The 24577-nt window shown below is 44.8% G+C and overlaps 1 protein-coding gene and 2 non-coding genes across 4 annotated transcripts in view; all 3 read right to left on the minus strand.

Annotated features, from left to right (window-relative positions):
- Window positions 1-24229, minus strand: part of SRPK1 (SRSF protein kinase 1) — a 52928-nt gene extending 28699 nt beyond the window's left edge. For both annotated transcript variants that reach the window (XM_049765252.1, XM_049765253.1), the window contains exons 1-2: window positions 24215-24229; window positions 23701-23761 (exon numbers count right to left, since the gene is read on the minus strand). In XM_049765252.1, the coding sequence (XP_049621209.1) occupies window positions 23701-23761; window positions 24215-24227 (74 nt within the window). In that variant the 5' untranslated portion in view covers window positions 24228-24229. The remainder of the gene's footprint in view (window positions 1-23700; window positions 23762-24214) is intronic.
- Window positions 2187-2293, minus strand: LOC125996666 (U6 spliceosomal RNA). The gene has a single exon (XR_007491347.1). It is a non-coding gene; the product is annotated as a U6 spliceosomal RNA (small nuclear RNA).
- LOC125996864 (small nucleolar RNA SNORA9) lies at window positions 4786-4918 on the minus strand. Its single transcript, XR_007491526.1, has one exon. It is a non-coding gene; the product is annotated as a small nucleolar RNA SNORA9 (small nucleolar RNA).
- Window positions 24230-24577: the final 348 nt, after the last annotated feature.

Here is a 24577-nt window from a genome sequence, read left to right on the forward strand (position 1 = left end):
CCTTAAAACTCATCACTTTTTTCCTTTTTGGCCACACTTAGTACCTAGGTTCTAATTCTTGGAGGCGTTTGGGGGATCATTTAGAGTGCCAGGGATCACTACTGGTCAGCAAGGTAGCAATGGCCCTTTTACTATCTCTCTGGCCTCCAGAGGCCCATAATAAACCACTTACTTTGGCATGCCCCATTTGGAGGGCCTTAAAAAAAATAGGTTTGAAAAAGAATGGAAATTTTGGAAAAAGTTACACAAATATTAATTTTGATCAAGCATGTTTGTTCAATTCCCTATGTACACTTTAGTTCAAAGTGATTTGGGGGCCAGATTAAGAGTACATACAACAGGTTGGGAACTTGCCTCGCACACGGCTGACTTGGGTTCTATCCCTGGCACCCAAGGTCCCTGAACCCTGGCACTGAGCCAGGAGGAAGCCCTGAGAACCACTGGGTGCAAGCCAAGCTCTCCCTCCCCCGCTGCCAAGATAAATGATAAAAACATATCACACGCAGGGCCAGAGCGGTGGCGAGAAGCGGTTAAGGTGTCTGCCTTATCGGCACTAGCTTAGGATGGACCGCAGTTTGATCCTCCGGCGTCCTACATGGTCCCCCAAGCCAGGAGTGATTTCTGAGCACATAACCAACCCGAGCGTCACCGGATATGGCTCAAAAAAAAAAAAAAAAAAAACCCCACAAACAAAAAAAACCCCAAAAAAACCCAAAACCATAACACACACAAAAGCACCCATGTTTGTGCATACCAGCAATAGCCCATTAAAAATCTAGTGAAGGGGCCTCGTGGATATTACTTTAATTATTTACTAGGTTTTTGGGCCTCACCCAACATTGCTTGGGGACACTCCTGGCTTTGTACACTTCAAAAGACACCTTCAGACATAGTTGCATCTTATATCGACTGTAAATGTACTGCCTTTTATTGATCACATGGGGACACAATCTGGTTTCATCAGTGCTTTCACATGGGCCTGTAGGACATATCAGGATGTGCTGCTTTATTCTGGTGTTTTCCAGTTTTCCCAGGATACCCACCCACTAGCTAATGTGCTCCAGAAATTTCATGATGGTTGTGAAAAAAGGGAATCCCACAAAACCTCCAGGACTACTGGGGACCTGCCCTGCTGTGCCCGAGGACTAATGCACACCCACTAGCCTGCCCAAAAACCTTGGTGAAAATATCCTAAAAAAAAAAACAACAAAAAACCAGAGTAATGACAATGGTAGTTGGAAACTATCACTGTAGACAAGAACCGGGTGCTGAAAGGGACAGGCATGATACCCTTTCACTAACAGTGCAAACCAGTGTCTCAAAGAGAAAAAAAGAGAGGAAAGAGACAGAGAGAGCGATAAAGACAGAGAAGAAAAATGTTTGCCATAAGCAGGGGACATTGGTGTCAGGAAATGTGCTCTGGTGTAGGGTGTTGAATCTTGTATAACTGAAACTTAATCTTGAACAACTTTTCTAACTGTGCATCTTACAGTAATTCAATCAAAGTATTTATAAAAACAAAACTCGAAACACAATAAAAATAAAATATTCTGTAAAGGTGTACTCCCTTCAAAAAGAAAGAAAAACAATGTTTACAATACATAAATACATGCACCTAACAAAGAACTTGCCTGTGAGGATAGAAAATAAAACCTAACTTTGGACTAATAGACAACTCAATAACACGGGGAGAAATTGTGGACACTGCAGTGAAGATAAGCAACAGTAAGTACTTAAGTCCTCAGGGACTCTGATGGAGATGCAGCTTCCAGGCCAATGGCCAATGGCAGCACAGTCACATCCACAACTGTTCTCCCTAAGGGAAGGTCCTGGGAAGGGGCAGTAATAGTACCAGGAGAGAAAAGGATGCAAGAATCTAAGAATATAAAACTATAAACCGAGCTGAAAACAATGACTTGATTTTTTTCCCCCCAAATTCCCCTAACGAGCAGATTTAGGAGGTTTCAACTAAACACGGAAAGCATAAATGAGTAGGTCTAAAACCCTTCAAAATGGCAGCCCCTTTACAAAAGTACTGCATAGCATAATTTTCTAGTACCTTCTTAGACAAAAATCAAATGCTTGAAATTTCCCAGAATCTTTATGATCCCAGGCATTCCTTCTTTTGGGTGGGAATGGGTGTTGGCCCTGGCTGTGTCCAGGGCTTATTCTTTTTTTTTTTTTTTTTAAATATGGAACGTTTCACGAATTTGCGTGTCATCCTTGCGCAGGGACCATGCTTATCTTCTCTGTATTGTTCCAATTTTAGTATATGTGCTGCCGAAGCGAGCACCCAGGGCTTATTCTTTAGAGAACCAATGGGGTGGGGTCTTCCACATTCAAGGATGCACCACATGTTGTACTGTCTGTCTCTCCAGCTCGAAGCCAAGTTCCTTTTCATAAGACCTACCAATTTTTTTCATATACATAATACTTATCCAAAATCTAAAGCTTAGTTATTTTGGGGTGACATGAAATACTTCTACAATGCCAATGTCCATTCAAACAGCAAATCAAAGGGATCAAGCACTTCTTGGCTAAGGTAAACAAAGCATATTCTATTAGCTGAGCAACTGCAATAGTAAATAACAACTTAGGTGATGTGAGAATTCTAGGCTACTTTTTCTTTTTTTTTTTATATAGCAAATATGTAACACAAAAACCTCAAACTAGAACAAAGGTATTTGACAGTGGAGACTAGTGCAATATCTTCTGGGGGCATTTCCCTTTCTGGCAAATGCCAGACACCATAAATGCCACTCCTTCTTGCCATGCCTGAAGCACAGGTGCTGTTTTGGTCCTTGAGGGCCCAGGGACAGAACCCAGCAGGGCATGATAATGAATGAGAGGTGGAGCTCTGGGCCCTGGCACTTCAGGGAGCAAGCCATGCAGTGGTCTGGATATTCCAAAGTTATTGACATTCTCAGTTTTACAATTGAAAAATTTTTTCCCTTTACTTTGGGTGTGGGTATCTCCCAAGTGATCAATGCAAGAGCCCAAGGTTGTGGTGCTCTGTGGGTCCTACCTGGAGGAAGTGCTTAAGCCTCTTGGTAGCTTATGGTCTCCAATGGTCCTCAAACTACGGCCCGCGGGCCACAGATTGTATTTATTCCCATTTTGTTTCTTCACCTCTAAATAAGATATATGCAGTGTGCATAGAAATTAGTTCATAATTTTTGTTTTTACTATAATCTGGCCCTCCAACAGTCTGAAGGACAGTGAACTGGCCCCCTGTTTAAAAAGTGTGAGGACCCCGGGCCCGGACTGTTGAACAAAAAAGAAGTTTGTTGGGGCCCAGAGTGATAGCACACCGACAGGGTGTTTACCTTGCATGCTGCCGACCAGGGACGGACCCGGGTTCGATCCCGGGCATCCCTTAAGTCCCTTGAGCTGCCAGGAGTTAATTCTGAGCACCCCTGAGTACCACCGGGTGTGGCCCAAAACAAAACAACAAGAACTTTGTTGTTGTTCTTGGACAACTTGATAGGGAACTACAGAATCCCAAAGAGCAGCAAAAGTCTTCTCCTTAAAAGTGGTCATACAAAAAAAAAAAAGGGCCCGGAGAGATAGCACAGCGGCGTTTGCCTTGCAAGCAGCCGATCCAGGACCAAAGGTTGTTGGTTCGAATCCCGGTGTCCCATATGGTCCCCTGTGCCTGCCAGGAGCTATTTCTGAGCAGACAGCCAGGAGTAACCCCTGAGCACAGCCGGGTATGACCCAAAAACCAAAAACCAAAAAAAAAAAAAAAAAAAAGTGGTCATACTAATAACTGTGTTGATTCTGTGAAATGGCTGGATAAAAGCAGAAATCATAACCTTAAATGTGGACGTGAGCAAGCCAATTCTTCCAGAGGGATGTCCTGTGGTGTTGGGAACAGAATCCAGCTGACACATGCCAGAAATGTGCTCTAATGTCCACTAACTGCTGGTATCTATCCTCATCCAAAAAAATCATCCTTTGCAAGCCACAGATTACTTGTTTCAGTTAGCCGTAGTTACACACAAACTATTCATATCCTTTTTTCCACTACCTTATGTATAATTCAATACATTCCTTTTATAGTAGTAGACTTTGGGGGAGATCATTCTCTAGTAGTGGGGCTAATAAGGGCTTTAATAATTTTTTGGTATGAAACATTTAAGTTGATTTTTGTGGTTTGTAATAGCTATATTCTATAGTCATGGTGAACAGTGAATGAGCAAAAGTATTTTTTTTAGTTCTGTTTGAAATACAAAATCAGGGCCTGGAGAGATAGCACAGCTGCATTTGCCTTGCAAGCAGCCGATCCAGGACCAAAGGTGGTTGGTTCGAATCCCGGTGTCCCATATGGTCCCCCGTGCCTGCCAGGAGCTATTTCTGAGCAGACAGCCAGGAGTGACCCCTGAGCACCGCCCAGTGTGACCCCCCCCCCCCAAAAAAAAAAGAAAAAAAAAAGAAATACAAAATCAGATTCCTGCACTTTTGTTTTTATTTATTTTTTGTTTTTGGGTCACACCCGTAGCTCAGGGATTACTCCTGGCTCTATGCTCAGAAATCGCCCCTGGCAGGCACAGGGGACCATATGGAATTCGAAACCCTGTCCTGCATGAAAGGCAAACGCCTTACTTCCATGCTATCTCTCTAGCCCAGATTCCTATACTTTTTTAAAATAAATTTTTTAACTGAATCACTGTGAGATAAATAATTACCAGGTCGCTCATGATTGAGTTTCATTAGCGAATACACCGCTCAATAAAAAAGGCTTTATTCTTAATGAAAGTAAGAATCCTAAGGTTTATTTTTCTCAAGTGTCTGAAATTTCTATAACCTTGCTCTGGATGTAACAAGGGCAAGGCCTCAAACCATTTCATAATGTTATTGCAAGCACTATAGGAATGCACAGGGTCACGCCAGACCCAAGCACGCTGGAGGCTTGCAGTAGACATCCTAACTTTTAACTCATTTGTCTTCTGGGCTAGAGATTGTATAGGTTGAGGCACAGTCCTTGCAGGTATCTGATCCCAATTCAATCCCTGACTCAGCATATGGTCTTCCAAGTACTACAGAAGTGTCTCTGAGAGCCAGGAGTTAAGTCCTAAATAATATGCTTTCTGCGGCTATTTCTAATGTCATGCAATTACTATAGATAACACTATACTTGTATTTTTACACATGCGTATTTATTAATGTAACACATTTGTTGAAGAAATGCCAGATGAAGGGTTCATACAATTTGATTTTTGAATTGTAAGGCTAGCCTAGACTGCAGATAATGCAATGCCAACTCAGACTGTAGTCAGCAAGGAAGGACAATCTGCTTCTCCACTTCATTCTCAAGGGTTTTTTTTTGGGGGGGTGGTAATTTTGGGCTACACTAGTGGCATTCAGGGGTTACTCCTGGCTCTATGTTCAGAAACCACTCCTGGAAGGTTTGGGGACCATATGGGATGCTGAGGATAGACCAGGAGTTGCTTGCATGCAAATACCCTACCCATTGAGCTACTTTGCTCTGGCCCCTCTACTTCATTCTCAATGCCAAGAGACATTTTTTTTTCTTTTGCCAAGTTGCATAAACTCTTAAGGGCACTGAAAGTCTTAGACACGAATGTGGAAATACTGGTAGCTGAAATGGCTGAATGGGTAAAGCAAGGAATCATAACTGAAAACACAGTAGTGAGCAAGCCAGCTCTTTGTACAGATATACAGAAAGTGCTTTTACTGTCATTATTTGGGGGGGGGGGGCAAGGAGTTTGGGTCACACCTGGCAGTGCTCAGGGTTAACTCCTGGCTCTATGCTCAGAAATCGCTCCTGGCAGGCTCGGGGGACCCTTACCTCCATGCTATCTCTCCAGTCCCTACTGTCATTTTTTATTTACTTATCTTTTCATCAACCACACCTACCTCTATCAACTAACCTTTTTAGTTGGGGCTTCTTTATGGCAAAGAAGAAACTAATCTGGGGCCAGAGAGATAGCATGGAGGTAAGGAGCTTGCCTTGCATGCAGAAGGTCGGTGGTTCGAATCCCAGCATCCCATACGGTCCCCTGAGCGCTGCCGGGTGTGACCCAAAAACCAAACCAAAAACAAAAAAACAAAAAAAAAAGAAACTAATCTGAAAGTACTTAAGATCCCCAAAATCAAGTAAATAACCTTGGGGTTAAGGTCTTATACCCCATAGACCCTAGCTTGAGTCCCTGATACCACATAAAATTTTTCCAAGTACTTCCAGGATCACTATTGGCAGAGAGCCAGGAGTAGCCTCTCAGCTATAACAAAGTGATCAGGATGATTTCTAAAACTGTTAAGAGTAACCCCAGATAGTTTTGGGGGAAGAGGCACAGCAAAATAATATATCATACTTATTTTTTAAAAAGGAATAAATCAAATAAAACTGTCAGGCAGTGGTGGAAGGAAAGTTAAGGGAAAAGGCAGGGAAAACTTGAATTACACACATTTTAATAAAATATAAACTTAATTGAAACAAGAAAAAAAAAACAAACCTCAACTACTATTAAAAGAGTAAATTCCAGTAATTTTGGAACCTTGTCTAGGTGCACTCAGATTTCTTGGCGGGGTAAGGTGGGGGAGGACCTTCCCAGTGGCACTCTGGAGCCCCAGTGGATCTCAGCCAACCAGGCCCCGAGTGCCATCTGAGAGCCTGGGGTGCTCAGGTGTCTTCAAGGACACACACACCCAGAGATGCGCAGGAGGCCATGAGACGGGTCACAGGACACATACAATGTGTGCCTGACCTCCTACACTAATTTAGTTGAACTTCAGTTAACTGTTGACGGTTGTAGGTAATCTTCAAATTACGTAAGCAAAGGGGGAACAAAAAAACCCAATAGATGCCACTGAGAAGCAGGAAGTGGAAAGCTTTTTCCGACTTGAACTGGAATCAACTTCCCAACTCCCTTCACACCTGCCCACACGCTGAGAAATTGCCAACTATGGAGTGTCTGCGCCTTTCAGATTCACAAGCAATCCAAGGGCTCCAATTTGACCATCACATCACCAGCAATGCTTTGGACCCCAGAGCTTTATGTATTTACATACAGATTATTACAGTACATATAATTTTTCTAATTTTGTCTACTGGGACTGGTGAAAGAGGGGACTAATTAAATCCAGCAAAGTAGCAAATCAGAAACTGGCAACTAAACCAGCGTTTCCCTGACTTATTTGGCCTACTTCCCCCATTAAAAAAAAAAAAAAAGCCACCACTACACTCTTGGCTAGAGCAATAGTACATCAGTAAAGCACTTGCCTTGAATATGGCTGACCCGGGCTCAACCTTGGTACCAAATATGGTTCCCCCAACCCTGCCAGGACTGATGTCCAAGTACAGAGTCCCCTGAGCATTGCTGGGTGTTGAAAATAAAAACAAAAACAAAAAACCCCCCACCCCCTCAAAATACCACTTCCCTATCCTCTTGTGAAATCTACCTCCTTTAAACAAACTGAACCCCAAATTGAAGCCAAGGCTACCATTAGCCCCTGGGACCATCCTACATAACCCTACGGGGGGAGGGGGGCAAGTTCACTCACTAGACATTGGCTTCCAAGTAAAAATTCTCACCAAGGAGCAACAAGGGGGTGTTCTTGGAGAAATGGGAAGGTAAGTTTTGTGGTATGTTTTGAGTCATATCCAGCAGTGCTCTGAGAACCATATGCGGTCCCAGGAAAGGAACCCTAGTAAGCTATGGAGAAGCTAAGTGTCTGCCGTACTATCAGTGACTTCCTGGTTAATTCTCATCAAGTTCAGGGAAAGCATGTAAGAAAACTAAAGTATCTGCTTCTAAATAAGCTAAGGGCCAGGAGGAAGGTTGAAAAGATATAACCCCACGCAGTAACTCAACTCTAAACTAAACTGAGTCCAAAAATAGTAAGATCTGATAACAGAAGAATCTAAATATGATCTATTAGTTGATATGAAACTGGTGGCACACAGGGGCCCCACATGTGATGCTTGGGATTGGAACCTGGGTCAGCTGCATGCAAGCAAGTCAGTGCCAAACCTCCTTTCCTTTCTCAGGTGAGATGATGTTATGTTATTACAGGAAAATGCTCCTCAGAGAAGGTGCACTCCAAATATTAAGAGGTGATGAGCCATTGTATGTCTAACTTTCAAAGGGTCCAGTAACAAAACTGGAGCTGAAACAGCTTTATTCATAAAGGCCAAGTTGGAAATAATCTTAATTGATTATCAAAAAGTAAATGGAGGGGCTGGAGCAATAGCACAGCGGGGAAGGTGCTTGCTTGCCTTGTGAGGACTCAGGTTCCCTGAGCCTGCCTGGAGTGATTCCAGAGTGCAGAGCCAGGAGTAACCTTTGAACTCCACCAGACGTGGCCTCCAAACCAAAACAAACAAAAAAAAAGAATGGATAAACATATTTTGATTATGTACTAAGTAGTAATAAAAAAATGTGCGGTTAATAAGCATGAACATATGAAACATGGCTGTATCTCACAATCATGTCCAGTAGAAGAGGTCAAACAACAAAATACCTTTATGCATTATCAGTTAACAATAAAATTTCAGAAAATGTACTAATTCCTAAAAAGTCTTTTTTTAAGGGGAAGGGGGGTGCACACTACACCAGGTTACTCAGGGCTTACTCCTGACTGGTCAGGAGCAATTGCTGAAGACTTGGGTGGGTGGAATCACGTGGGATGGTGGGATTGGCTGCAAGCAAGGCAAGCATTATACCTACTTGTTTGTTTTCCTCCCTTCTCCCTCCCTCCAACCCACTTCTTTATCCTGGATTTAGAAAACTCATCAGTCACTACCTTGATTGAAGAGTGAATGACACGAAGAAGAGTATTACTGAGACATTTCTGGTACAATGAGACACTTTTTCTGAGTACGGTGGTGGTTATATGGATACACCTGTCTACCAAAGCTCATCAAACTGCATACTTCACACAGACTCACACAAACACACACTAAAACACTGGGATACGACTTCTCACTACCAGATTGCCCCCTTCCCCCCAAAAAAACCACCAAACCGGGGCCGGAGAGATAGCATGGAGGTAAGGCGTTTGCCTTTCATGCAGGAGGTCATCGGTTCGAATCCCGGCGTCCCATATGGTTCCCCGTGCCTGCCAGGAACAATTTCTGAGCCTGGAGCCAGGAATAATCTCTGAGCACTGCCGGGTGTGACCCAAAAACCACAAAAAAAAAAAAAAAAAAGTTTATTATCACTTATTAAAAAAAAAAAAAAAAAAAAAAAAACCACCAAACCAGTAACGTTCTGTTGGCCAAATTGTCAGAAAATGGACACTTGGGAACAGTGCTAGTAAGAACGTTTACTAGTGAATCTCGATCTCAATGGATGAGAAAGTTCCCTATGCAGTGAACATTAGTGATATTTGAAATCAACTCTGCATTAAGAAATGAAAAGCAAAAAGGTCCACCTGCTATATGCCACCATGTAAATAAAATGCATGCGCAGGTTTTTAACAGAAAACATTGGAAGAATCCAGAAACTTGAAATGCCTTCATTTGTATGCCAACTGAAGGTCACCAGCATTAGTTTTGACTGTCAATAAAAATTTCTACATGCAAATTTTGTCTCTGAGATGCACCCACTAGTGCTCAGGGGTTCAGACCATTTATGGTGACTGGGATTAAACCTGGATTGGCTGTGTGCAAGGCAAGCAACCTTCACATGCACTATATTGCTCCTTCCAGTCAGACATGCATTTTACTCTGCCATCCTATTCCCTCACCCACTGCTTTTGGGCACATAGAAACAATCGACAGTTTTAATGTTTTGTCTACATTGTGATTAACTGTTCCTTGATTTGAAGCAGTTAGGTATAAATTGTGCATAATGTCTGTAACTATGTTTTTTATTTGAATAACTAGGCAACTTCTGATACACCCTCATTTTTGACAAAACAGCCACGAGGTGGCACTGTGATCCCTTAAACCAGGGGTCTCAAACTCAATTTACCTGGGGGCTGCAGGAGGCAAAGTCGGGGTGAGGCAGGGCCGCATAAGAGATTTCCTAAGGGATTTCGCTTACTGGAACTGCTCCAGGTATGCAAATGTTTAATGCGATTATTCGGTAAGCAAATAATAGCGAATACTGCGATATTTGAAGGCTGGCTGCGGCTGCAAAATGTTATACGGAGGGCCGCTGAGTTTGAGACCCCTGCCTTAAATCCTTTAAATCAGGCAGCCAGAGGTTTCTTCCATAAACATTTTAGAATCAATTACATTTACATTTGGAGCTGGAGAGATAGCATGGAGATAAGGTTTTGCCTTTCATGCAGAAGGTCATTGGTTCGAATCGCGGCATCCCATGATCCCCCCCCCCCAACCTGCCAGGAGCGATTTCTGAGCATAGAGCCAGGAGGAACCCAAAACGCAAAAAGTAAAAAAAAAAAAAGTTAGAGAGCATAAAAGAACAAAACTCAGTGATCTTTAACAAAATATCAAATTAGGCAACTACTGTGCTAAAAGATATTTTTACAATAGCTCTTTTAAGGCCATGATCTGGTTTTCCACTACAGGTCAGACCCATTTTTCTGTCTTAGGTCTGTGTTCTAGTGTTGATTTTATAGATTTTCCCTTGTTATGCACCTTCAGTTCACCTTTTTTTGTTCTTAGGTCACATGCTACGGTTCTCAGGGATGCCGGAGATGGAACCTGGGTGAGCTGCCTACAAGGTCAGCCAGCGACCTAGCTGCTGTTCCTTTTGCTCCAGCCAGTTGATGGGACACAATATCCTTAGTCCCACATTTGTAGATACAAAGGCTTATGACTTATCTCAGGGCCTAGGAAACAAATTTCTTCTTTTATCTTTAGCTATGTTTAACTGAAGTATGTTACAACACCCCCATCCACTCAACCAGTTACACTGAGCTAGATTATGAAGAGCTTTAAAAGCCTAGCATTGAGTTTATGTATTATGTAGACTTCGTTGGCGAGAGTTTAAGAACCAATGTGATGCTTTTAGATTTCTTGTCACTGAAAATACAGTAATGCAGAAAAAAAATTCCTAAATCTTTATTATCATGTGTATATTTTAGTATGAGGTGCCCCCCCCATCAAAAGACCCTAATTTGGGAGAGAACAGCTCAATGTCTCAGGGAGATACAATGTATATTGTTAGAACTAGAGAAAAACTTACTGTAAGGTAAAATGATAAATTTTAAGTATATTTAAGACATTGGATTTAAAAGACAGGAAATGCTAGAGTTTAAGATGCAATTATTTAAAATAAGACAAACTGAATAACTAACTTGAAAATGTGTTCCCAGAGAAGATTTTGCGGACTTCGAAGACAACGTAGAAATCAACTGGAAAAAGCACCTTACAAACTCGATTCAGCTGCAAACTTAAGTCTTTTTGTTTCATGCTTTGTATCATGAGTATAAAAAGTTTCTGAAGTCCTAGTTTGGATTAAATTGTGTCAAACACCCACTCCCCTTCCTGTATGCTGGAGCCTTTATCTCTAGAAACAGAAGTGAATAAGCTCTTCATAGAGAATCAAGCTCCCATGAGATTGTTAGGGTGAGCCCCCGAAGACAACCTAATTGGTCTACTCATATCTACTGTTTCAGGACCCACTTTATGGCACTTGTCAGGGCAACACTGACATACAGGCATGGGCAGGATTAATGCCCTTAAAAGAAATCCTCGGGCCCTTGAAGGAATCAGCTGGCAGTGTTTCAAGTCATCTCTATCACTTCTAGATTGCTTATCTCAATCTTATGCAAAATCCCAGCAGGTTATTTTTTCCTTGAGGAATTTTTCAATTAGTGATTTCCAGTTTTCCAGTTTTATTTTGTGGCCCAGGGGTCATTCTTGGCAGTGCTCAAGGGACCTTACAGAGTGCAGGGATTGAGCCCAGGTCAGACGCATACAAGGCTAGCCTGACCATGGTCCTATCTCTCTGGCCCCGATGGACAGCACTGTTAATATGTTAGGGTTTTATTCATACAACATCCCAACTCCAGACCCTCTAACCAAATGAGGAAGACGCTAATTTTAACTGCCAGTATCTACACACATGGTAGGACTCAATAAATACTTAAATTTTCTCCACCATCTTGTTTTAAGGTAGATTTCTCCCGACAGGCAAACTGACATACGGGTACACATCTAATTGTATCTAAATGTAACTTCTGAGGTATATTTAAATAGTAATCCCAACTCAAGGAAGCCTAGACTAAAACAATTTTGAGTGGAGGCTTTTGGAGATGCTATATAAATTAAGTGAATATAACCTGTCCCGAATCTTTGGGCAATTAATACTAACAAGGTTCGATAGACACATAGTTATGGAATACTGAAAGATAAGCCACACACCATCGGTGACACATGGGTAAGAAATGTCCCTGCAAAGTCCGAGGTACATATCTCTACCACCAGGAAGGAAGTGTGAGGTCACAGAACACTCTTGCTCAGTAGTGTCCTGGACACACACAACTGTACTCCCAGATCCCTGCCACTCGGACTTGAGGAAGCCAACAGACACTGGTCAAATCTACTCTCATTGGTGTTGGAGCCAAGCTTGGCCCCCAATGAGCTGATACAAAAGAATCAGCTCTTTTATGTATACAGATGCCTAATTTGGGCCACACCTCAAAACACCAGCAGGAGTTATTTTACCCTATTACATTTTTGAAGCAACACAATGTGGTGGTGGTGGGGGGCTAAGTGGCCTACAACCAGCAGGGACTAAACCCAGAATCTCACACATGCCAGGCCTGTGTTCTGTCAGCTAACCCACAGCTCTCTGGTGCCCCACTTCAATTTTAATACTAGTAAAGAAAAATGATCAACCCGGGGCCCGGAGAGATAGCACAGCGGCATTTGCCTTGCAAGCAGCCGATCCAGGACCAAAGGTGGTTGGTTCGAATCCCGGTGTCCCATATGGTCGTGTGTCCCCCCCCCCCATCCCGTGCCTGCGGGTGTGACCCAAAAACAAAAACAAAAAGTATTTTTCTGTAATGTAAATGAAAACATTCTAGTCTAGTCCTCAGAGTTGATCTGTGGCTATTTTCCAAATCCCCAATGTTAAATTTCCAGTAAGGAGAACAGGGAATTCAACTCAGGGCTTTTTCACTACCGTACCCATGGATAATGCTGAGAGGGTAACCGTGCCTTACCTTGGGGCAATGGAGATTCTAGGACAAAGATTACGAACTACTCCGCTGCTAAAACCCAATATTCCCATTTTAACCACTAAAAAAATTCCCATTTTAAAAAAGTTTAGAATAAAACAAGAGAGTCTGAAAGATAAAACAGGGAGGGTGCTATGCTAGACTTGCTTGCACCTGACCTGGGTTTGACCCCTGGTGCTCTTTAAGGTCCCCAGAGCCTGCAGGGAGTGACCCCTGGACAGTCAGAAGATCATCCTCAGCATTGATGGGTGTGGTCCCCAAACCAAAAATAAACAAAATGAAATAAACTAGACACTCAGGGGTTCCTGGAAAAAACGTGAGGATCTGCAGGCAGTAAGAAGTCTCTTTTTAGATGTAAAAAAGACCCACTCCACACATTTTAATAATTACTATTCCCTTTGATTCATAATCATCTGCCCTATAAGCCACATTCTAAAAATGAATCAACGCGATCATAAATTACATACAATATTCATTTTATGCCATGAGTCCAAGTCCTGCAAGGTTTGGAATCTTCAAAAAAAAAAAAAAAAAAAAAAAGCTTACATTGTGGGCGCAGAGATGCGGTTGTGAAGTGAGGCCATGAACCCTTATCCCCAGCACCAAACCGCCTCAATCCTGTCAGCACTGGCGGGCTGATCCCCAATTCCCAGAAGCACAGATGCAGGACCCCCTGTACACAGCAAGAGTCCCGAAAATAGCAAACAAAGGAGACAAAAAGGAAACAGGACAAAAACAGCCAGTAAAATAAAAGCTAAAAGGGCAGCAAGGCAAACCCAGTAACCGGTGGTAGCAACAAACCACACAGCAGAAGTTGCACATACCAAATCAATTATTCTACTCTTAAAGCAAGGGAAGTCTACCCTGAGGACCACAGTTAGCAAATCATCAGCTTTCTTGGTAGCTGTGTATTTTTGGTGGGCGTTGTGGGCACTGTCAAGATATTCTGTATTTATTTTATGGGAAAAATAAAAAATTACAGAAGGTTAAGAAAAGCCCCTTGGTCTTTATCTTTCTTTGGCTGGTTTTGTGCCACACCTGGTGGTGCTGGGGGACTATAAGGGGTGCAGAAATGGAACCTGAGGGCCTGGAGAGATAGCACAGCGGCGTTTGCCTTGCAAGCAGCCGATCCAGAACCTGAGGTGGTTGGTTCGAATCCCCGTGTTCCATATGGTCCCCTGTGCCTGCCAGGAGCAATTTCTGAGCAGGCAGCCAGGAGTAACCCCTGAGCACCACCAGGTGTGACCCCCCCCCAAAAAAAAAGAAAAAAAGAAATGGAACCTGACCAGCAGTCCCTCCAGAACCTGCTCTGCTACAGGTGGGTGGGGCGGCGATTATTTTTGAAGAATAACTCAAACTTGTGGTGGTTTCCGCCCTCCCTCTCCCTCTTATTCCAACTTGAAATTTTTTAAAAAGGAAAGAAAAAAAAAACAACCCTTCCTAATTCTAAATTACAGAAGACGGTCTGGAACAATGATTAACCCAGAGGGAATAAGCACTTAAGTGTTTAGAGATTGTGATCGCTAAATACCAAACCCACTAAAGGACTCTTAAAGAAAGGGCTATTTCCTGGTATTGGGCAGAAAAAAAGGTCCAGGATAAATCTGAACAAACTGTCCGACTAGATAACAACAAAGCTACCAAAGATGGCTCAGACAGAGTCAAATGGACGGGGACCGTCGAGAAATTCCCAACTGGCCAGAGCTGGGAAAATCAGAAACAAAACAAACCCTAAGATTTCATGGAAGCATGTTAAAGAAGCTAGTCACAAAGACCACATACTATAAATATGATCCCATTCATATGATACGCCCAGAACATTCTGGTCAATCCATATAGACTAGGCGGATTTGCCAAGGGCTGGATCTGCTGGGAAAGTAACAAGTGGGAATGACCAATGGTGTCAGACTTTCTAGGGCAACAGAAATGTTTTAAACATAGGATTTTAGGGTTACATAACTCAACCCAACTCCATGTATTAAATGGTTGAACTGTGTGATAAGCAAATTATTCAGCCATAAAACGATCAACCATCCCAACTATGATGGACTGAACCACAGACGTCTGTAATTCTGAATCTATCATTTTTTTTTTTGTCATTTTGGAAAACGCAAGGACTCCCAACTCATTATTTTGAAAACTGGAAAATTTCAAGCATTTAATTCTGTCTCCTATATATATGAACGGTTGCTCTGGGTAACCAAAGAGAGGAAGTTTCTTATTATAGAAGTATTACAGGGAATAAGTTAAGAAACAGAATAATACAATTTTGTAACCTTAAAAGAAAGAGAGAGCTAAGCAATTTATCACTGAGCATTAAAACCCTACAAGACCTATAGGTGCTTCCTGACAGAAATATATAAATGTCTAGTGAAAACAATTATTTTCCTTTTCTAAAAATAATATCGTTACTTAAGTACCCTGGTTAGAAATGTGTTTGTGGGACCGGAGAGATAGCACAGCGGCTTTTGCCTTGCAAGCAGCCGACCCAGAACCAAAGGTGGTTGGTTTGAATCCTGACGTCCTATATAGTCCACTATGCCTGCCAGGAGCTGTTTCTGAGCAGATAGGCAGGAGTAATTCCTGAGCACCGCCAGGTGTCAGGTGTGCCCCCCCCCAAAAAAAGAAATGTGTTTGTGAAAAACAAAGCTTTTTTAATTGGCAGGTAAATCTGAACAGTGATTGGATATTTGCTTCTAAGAATTTATGTTAAAAATATCTTAAGATGGGCCCGGAGAGATAGCACAGCGGTGTTTGCCTTGCAAACAGCCAATCCAGGACCAAAGGTGGTTGGTTCAAATCCCGGTGTCCCATATGGTCCCCGTGTCTGCCAGGAACTATTTCTGAGCAGACAGCCAGGAGTAACCCCTGAGCACCGCCGGGTGTGGCCCAAAAACCAAAAAAAAAAAAAACCAAAAAACAAAAAAAAAACTTAAGGCTGGGGCCAGAGCGATGCATAGGTGTTAAGTTAAGGCACTTGCCTTACACCTGACAGAGCCTTTCATTTCCCTAAATATTGGGGAAGGAGGGAGCGAGGGAGTATGAGAGATTCTTTCCACAAGGTTTTTTTTTTAAAGATTCCATGTCTTACACAATCAAATTGAAAGTATATAGGGCAGGGGTTGGAACGATAGCACAGAGGTAGGGCGTTTGCCTTGCATTTGGCCAAGCTGGGACAGACCCGGGTTTCCCAAAAGACCCGGATTTCTTTAAAATGATAAAAAATAAAAAGACAAGTTGCTCACATTTTAAAAAGTAAAACTCTTTGGGACCAGAGCGATAGCACAGCAGGTAGGGCGTGCAAGGACACCTTGCACGCAGCTGACCAGGTTCAATCCCTGCATCCCATATGGTTCCCTGAGCACACCAGGAATAATTTCTGAGCACAGAGCCAAGAGTAAACTAATTCCTAAGCATGGCAAGGTATGCCTCAAAAAATAAAACAAACCATGGTCCAATTGACTTGTAAGTGTGAGGTTGAGCCCATTCTTGACTGCCACCTCTGGGTGCTGAGCGTGGATGGATCCTGCTGTCCCAGGCCCCTGGCACTGACCTCTTGGGGCCCACAGCAAGGTAAGGGAGCACAAAACAAGTGTGGCACCAAAACCACATGCAGGCCCTGCAGGCAACCCCACAGGGAGGGGGAGAAGGAGGGAGGGAGAGAAAACTTTTTTTTTTTTGGTTTTTGGGTCACACCCGGCGGTGCTCAGGGGTTACTTCTGGCTGTCTGCTCAGAAATAGCTCCTGGCAGGCACGGGGGACCATATGGGACACAGGGATTCGAACCAACCACCTTAGGTTCTGGATCGGCTGCTTGCAAGGCAAGCACCGCTGTGCTAGGGAGAGAGAACTTTTAACAAGATTTCAGGGACTGTAACAATAGTACATAGTGGGTAGGGCATTTGATTTGCATGCAGCTGACCCAGGCTCAATCTCTCCACCCCCACATCCCAAATGGTCCTCTGAGTAGGATTGGTTATCGCCAGGAGTAACACTTGAACACCACTATGTGTGGCCCCAAAACAAAACCAAAAAAAGATTTCTTGCAGACCGCAGAAAATACTGGCCAGATCATCTGTCTCCCTGCTAAGGGAAGATCCAGATTTGGGGACAGTCCTATTCCTGATACTCGCCTGACTGAGCAGTCCAGTACCTCCTTCAGGATCACCTGCTCCCCATGACAAGGGTCGTGCTATTTCAAAATGCCCTCCACTTCCTTTTCTCCCTATAGTATGCCCCTCTAATTTTTTGACCATGTCACTTCACATATCATGTCATGTCCTCTTCCCCCATGGAAATAAAGTTCCTAAGGGCAGGGCTGTTTTTCATTTACTGATGCTACTTGAGGGTGGAAGCTACTAGTGCTTGGGACTAGGTGTTCCACCACCTGTTTAATGAATAGGAGTCAACTGGTTAACTCTTGAGAAACTACTGCTGACTTCAAATACAGGTCAGGGAGTACTGTATCATCTTTTTCTTTGGGTTCTGAGGATTGACCCAGGGCCTCTCACACGTGTGTGGCAGGTGCTCCAGTGACACAATTTCTAAGAATTTATCCTAAGTTAATAACTGCCGATGTGAGCAATGTTTATTATTCAAAAGAAAAGATCAGGGGCCGGAGAGATAGCATGGAGGTAAGGCATTTGCCTTTCATGCAGGAGGTCATCGGTTCGAATCCCGGCGCCCCATATGGTCCCCTGTGCCTGCCAGGAGCAATTTCTGAGCCTGGAGCCAGGAATAACCCCTGAGCACTGCCGGGTGTGACCCAAAAACCACCAAAAAAAAAAAAAAAAGAAAAGAAAAGATCATTTACTTCAGCTGTGAATTGTGAGAAGCTGAAACACTGGACAGTAGAACTACCACAGTGAAGCGGATTCATTAAGGCTAAAAAAAAAAGTTCACTGAAGAAAAAAAATAAACAAATATAAACATGATGATCCCATCTTTCATTGTATGCACATGACCTAGGGTGACTCCCAGAGCATCTCAGGACAAGGCCCAGAGGTTACCTGCCCAAGCTGGTTGAGTTACAGCCAGTAGTGGCCCCAGGGCCTTTGAGCAATGCTTGGGAGGCCAAAACAACAACAAAAGCCCCACAAAATACCCATCAGAGGGGCCGGAGAGATAGCACAGCTGAAGGACGTTTGCCAATCCCAGCATCCCATATGGTTCCCCAAGCCTGCCAGGACAGATTTCTGAGCATAGAGCCAGGAGTAACCCCTGAGTGCTGCTGGGTGTGGCCCAAAAACCAAACCAAACCAAACCAAACCCACAACATAAAAAGAAAATGTATTATTAGAATCAAAACTATAATACAAATCCACCTAATGTATGTCAGATTTTTTGGAGGATATGGGCTTTGGATTACAACTGGTGATATTGGGGGAAACCATATGGGGTGCTAGGATGGAATCAGGGTTTGCTATGTGCAAGGCACTTTCCCTACTTGCTGTACTGTCTCTCTGGCTTGGCTTTTTTTTTTTTTTTGCAATGCCAGGGATCAAAACCTGGATCTCACACAAAGCATGCGTTCTACAGCTGAGTCATCAGCCCACTTATATTCTCATACAATAAAGAGGAAAATCTAGCAATATGAAATAAATTTGCGTCTGCTGAGAGAGCAGGAGCTGGGGGTTGGGAAACTGGGACCAAGGTGAGGGAAGGTCACGCTGGTGGTGGGATTGCTGTTAGAAGACCGAATGCCTGAGAGAACTGTATTTTGAACAACTTAGAAAATCATGGTGTTATAATAAAAGTTATTTTTTAAAGGGCAAATCTAAAAAAAGTAAGCGTGAATTACATGAACTGACATGTTTCTAAACATGTACATTGGTGCTAAATTTTCTAAAGTATATTGGTGTTAAATTTTTTCAATGCCATTTTAAAAAGTTCTCTATAAATAAAGTGGAAAAAATAGTCTAGGCCAGAGGTCCTCGAACTTTTTAAACAGGGGGCCAGTTCACTGTCCCTCAGACCATTGGAGGGTCTGACTATAGTAAAAACAAAACTTAGGAACGAATTCTTATGCACACTGCATAGATCTTATTTTGCAATGAAGAAACAAAACAGATACAAATACAATATGTGGCCCAAGGGCCATAGTTTGAGGACCACTGGTCTAGGCCAATGTCATAAGCTAAGTAAAAAGGCTGTTATGTAGGGCTGGAATAAAATAGTACAGTGGGTAGGGCCATGTGTTTTGCACATGGGTAACCTGATTTAAATCCCGACACCCCTTATTGGTTATCCCGAACACTTCCAGGAGTGATCACTGAGCACCAATGGGTGTGGACCCTCCACCTGTCAAAGCTGCCACGAGGCCAGAGGAAGAACAGAAGACTCTCGTGTCTTGCATGTTCATGCTCCTGTCTAGTTCTAGGCAACTCTTTCCCCGGTCAAGCACAGAGCCTCAGAGCAGCTCACTCTACCAGATAGAAAAGTCCGTCCACCTGGAATCAATGTTCGGAGACACGATAAACACCAACTACGTTAACTTATACACAGACTTATGGACTACAACCTGAAAGGCAGTAGCTACTAATCCACAAACTGAAAATTAAATGTTCCAAGAGTCAAGTGTCCTGTGTTCTTCTAGACACGCTACCACTGAACCATCAAAGGGCGTCTCCAAATACTCAAGCTCAGGGTCAATTCAGTTCCTACCATACATTGGTCTTTAGACCCAAAAGACTAGCTGCTTAGAGACAACTCTGCTAGTCCTCAGGGCTGCTGGATGTTCGTACGGGACCACCCTGGGTTGGAATTTCAAGGGCAAGTCATCCTCTTGCTAAATCCAATCCCCACACCCATCTAAGAGAGCATCCCCACTAGTTAGTGTCAATAATCTATGAGCACAGGGCACCTTGAAAGAAGAAACCAATTAAGACATCTAAAAATCCTCAGTGTCTACTCTTTGAGCACAAGGAATGAAACCAAAGGAAAAGGAGCCCAAGTGGAGCTGGGAGGTACGAGCCCAGATTCAGGGGCCTGCCCCTGTTACTGTCTTAGTTCTACAGCTGCACAGGGGAATTTAGTTCATGCATGTCCTTCCTCCTCCTGAAGGGGCTGCAAATCCGCTTCAGTATTTCATGGACTCTATTTACTGTTCTACTTCTCAATGCAAATGTTTGCTCAGTCCACCAGGAGACACATCCTCAACCCCCAAGCAGGTCCTGATCCGATCAATTTTCAAGACCCAACTGGCATTTCCAACACATTTGAGTTTCTTCAAGTAAGTTACTAAGTTCAAACTACTAAGCAGCAGCAAATGAGATTTAAAAAAAAAAAAAAACAGCCTCTTATGACTCACTTTGAAAGATCTTCTTCATCCAGATCTTCTAACTATTAACTGGTAAACCTGACTGTACAAAATGACACTTCTAGAAAGGAGTTATCAGGAGTTATCAGGAATGGTGGAGGAGAGTAAAGTTGTCCAAAGTCAGGTGGGCTTCTGCTATAGTACCCAAGTACGTTAGACATGGGGAAACAAAGAAAAGCAAAATTAGCGAGAAAAACCTAAAGTCCTATCAGTGGTCCTCAAACTATGGCCCACAGGCCACATATTGTATTTGTATCTGTTTTGTTTCTTCATTGCAAAATAAGATCTATGCAGTGTGCATAAGAATTCGTCCATAAGTTTTGTTTTTACTATAGTCAGACCCTCCAATGGTCTGAGGGATAGTGAACTGGCCCCCTGTTTAAAAAAGTTTGAGGACCCCATGGATGGACATGGAAACTATTATGCTGAGTGAAATTAGTCAGAGGGAGAGGAGATAGACACAGAATAGTCCCACTCATCTGTGGGATGTACGAAAAATAAAAAGACAGTATTGTAATAATATTCAGAGATAAGGGCTGGAAGGATGGGGTCCATGTATGATATAAAGTCTATCACAAAGATGGTGAGTGCAGTTAGAGAAATAACTACACGAACAACTATTATGACAATGTTAATAAGTGAGAGAAGTAGAATGTGTGTCTCACATACAAGCAGGGGGTGGAGGAGGGAGATGGGGGCACTGGTGGTGGGAATGCTGCAGTGGTGAAGGGGAGGGGGTGTTCTTTTAATGACTGAAACCCAATAACAAATATCTTTGTAATCATGGTGCTTAAACATAATCATAAAAAAACCCTGGAAAGAGTAAAACAAAACCAAAACACCCAAAATGATGAAAATAAAAAATGATGCACCCCCCCAAAGGTACAAAGCTAATGGGGGAAGTTCATTCACATTTATTTTCAGGAGTCAAAGTGCAGTACAAAGTAAGCTGCTCATTCTCATTCTAATGAATGAAGAAGTAGCAGGTAATCCAAAAATGCAGACTCCTAGGCTTTAGCAAACAGAACATAGGCCCAGATAATCAGTCTAAGGCTGGATGCACACAAAATATGCTTTGCATGCAGGAGGGGCACAGGTTCGGGCCCTCCACACACTGCTGGGAATGAATGATGGTGGTGGTAGTGGACTAAAGAACAAAAAGAAAAAAGGAACAAAGACTTGGTCTTAGGAGCTAATACTGAGTAATGATCATCTATTAAATAAAGTATGTATTTATGTACTTTAAATAAAGTATAAAATATATACATACATATGATCACCCATATAGTTTCACCTCCAATTATAGGGTGATTCAGGCTAATATGAAGATTGAGTTCAGATTAAGTTCCACAGGGCGGATGACTTCTCAACAATGGTGGAAAAAAAAAACAAGCACCTCCCGACTACAGAATATGTTTACACACACACACACACACACACACACACACACACACACACACACACACACACACACACACTCACTCACTCACACCCCTCCACAGGGAATAACAAAACTAAGGCATACATACAACACTTAAATACCGACAGAATACTAGAACCAGTTCAGCAGCTTGCTGTTCTCATTAAACTGGTCTGGAACTACAATCTGTTGTGTTGGTTTTTTTTTAATAATCCACACATGGATAATCAAGAGGCAAACACACAGACAGGCATCCTAAAATTTAAGTGTCTTCTTGGTTACTGGATATTAAAACTTAGTTCTAAGACACATAGGAAGTATGTAATCCCTTCACACACACACACACCCCCATCTGGCAGACAGGAACTTAAAAAAAGGTCTTTAAAAGGGTGTTTTACCGGCTTAAGAGAAAATATGCTTTAAAAAAAAAACAATGCATTTGTTTTCAACGTTTTTAACTGAATCCCACCAAAAAATAATAAAAATAAAAAACTGGTAGAGTAAAGTTCTCTGGAACAGGCGTTCATATCATAAGCCAACTTTGCAGGGCTGCCACAAAACAGAGCCATTGCAAAGTCTGCGCATCCTGCGTGCAACCCACTAAACAAACCCGAGGTTCCCCCCACCCCCTTACCAGGCCCAGCTTCCCCAGCACCTCGACGATGCCCGGGTGCCCGCTCCTGGAAGCCATGTGCACGCTCCAAAGAAGATGCGAGAAGCAAATGCAGCTCCACACCCCCGCGCCCCGCAGCAGCTGCAGCAGCAGCAGCAGCAGCACAGAGGCGCAATGCAGGTGCGGCGAGTCCCCAAATCTTGGAACCAAGGCCCAGAACCTCATGGAGGAAACCCGGGCAAAATGCATTCAGGAAAACCCCAAAGGGACGGGTGCAGGAGCCAAGCGGTTGGGGGGCCGGGTGGGAGAACCTGACTTCAGCTAGGCAGACAGATAAGAATCCACAAGCTGGGGCTGGGCTGGAGGCCCCAACCCAAACTGGGGGGAGATAGAGAGAAGCGATGCACCACACTCGCACCACACTCGGGGTGCATCTGCAAAGTGGGGGTGGTGAATGTCTTCTTTGCCCCTTCACCCGACACCCCCAACCCAGCCAGCCCTGAGGCTCAGGGCCAACAATCACTACCACCACCACCACCACCACCACCACCACCACCACCACCACCGAGGCCTCCCGTCTTGCACTTTGCAGCAGCGGGGCCACGGCGAGGCCATGCCATGTGGCTTGCAGCCGGCATAGGAAAGGGGAGGGGGGTCCCCCCCAAAAAAAGCCCAGGCAAAGATGCAAAAAATAAAATAAAATAAAATAGAAAACAGAGAGTGGAGGCACGGGGAGAGGGGATGCCCCCCGAAAGCCACACGTCCAAGATGCAATAAAAATGAAACAAGAAGAAAAAAGCGAACAGTGGAGGTGCCAGGGAGGGAGGGGGGTGTCGTCCTCCCCCTCACCCCCCCCCCAAAAAAGAAAGCCCTGGCAAAGGCCACATAGGTCCAAGATGCAATACCAAAAAAAAGAAATGCACATTAAATCAAGAGGCTTGAGTGTAGGCGCAGGGGGGGGGGATTCCCAGCCCCTAAAATAAATAAATATAAATAAATAAAGGCCCTGCAAAGATGCAAAATGAAATGAAATGAAATAAGCCAGGGTGGAGGCGCAAGGGGGGAGAAGTCATCGCCCCAAAACAAACGCCGGGCAAAGGTGCAGAACGACGTCCAAGATGCAATGGAGGAAAATGAAGGCGGAATGATGAGCTGCAACGAAAGGGCGAGCGCAGAGGCGCCGGGGGTGCCGCGGGCGTCGGTTTTCGGGGCGCCAGACTCACTCACTTCCTCTGGGCTTTGTCCTTCTTGGCCTTGGTCCTCTTCTTCCGGGCCTGGAGCGCGAGCACTGCGGGCGGAGAGAGGGGCCGGGGCGGGTGAGCGGCGGCGGCCCGGGGCTGGGGCTGGGGCTGGGGCTGGGGCCGGGGCCGGGGCCGGGGCCGGGGGCGGCGGAGGCCGAGCAGCGGGGCCAGGCGCAGGAGGGAGCTCCGGGCGAGCCGGGGCCGGGGCGCGATCGCCGCGGGCGCCCCGCCGAGGCCGGGCCAGGGCAGGGGCTGGGGCAGGGGCCAGGGCGGCCGCGTGGCGGGCCGGGCGGCGGCGGCCCCGGCGCGGGCGTGCCAGGGCGTCGCCACCTCGCGAGTGGGGGGCGCCGCCGCACGCCCGGGGGGCACCGAGCGGCTGGGCGAGGCTCCCGGCGCAGACCACCCACCCCGCCCCCGGCCGTTGCGTCGCGTCGCGTCGCGTCGCCTCGCGTCGCGTCGCCCCCCTCGCGGCCGGGCCTCCCGCCCGGCCCGGCGCTCACCTTTCCGCTCCATGGCAGGCAGGCAGGCAGGCGAGGAGACCGGTAACCGCCCCGGCGCCTGCGCACTCGAGCGACGACGAACGGCGGCGACTCCCGCGGCTCCCGCCGCTCGCCCTCAAATCCGCACCCGGCTCGCCCCGCCCACTCGGCCTGGACACGCCCTCTTTGTCCAGGCCCCGCCCGCTCGGCACGGCGCGCGCCTGCGCGCTCGGGAGGCCACGGCGACTCCCGCTCCCGCCGTTCGCCCTCCGAGCCAGTCCCCGAGCTCGCCCCGCCCACTCGGCTAGGGACGCGCCCCCTCGGCAGAGCGCGCGCCGGCGCACATCAAGCCCCAGCTCGCCCCGCCCCGCCCACTCAGCCGGG

The sequence above is a fragment of the Suncus etruscus genome, chromosome 18 (assembly GCF_024139225.1).
Source record: "Suncus etruscus isolate mSunEtr1 chromosome 18, mSunEtr1.pri.cur, whole genome shotgun sequence".
NCBI lineage: Eukaryota > Metazoa > Chordata > Mammalia > Eulipotyphla > Soricidae > Suncus > Suncus etruscus.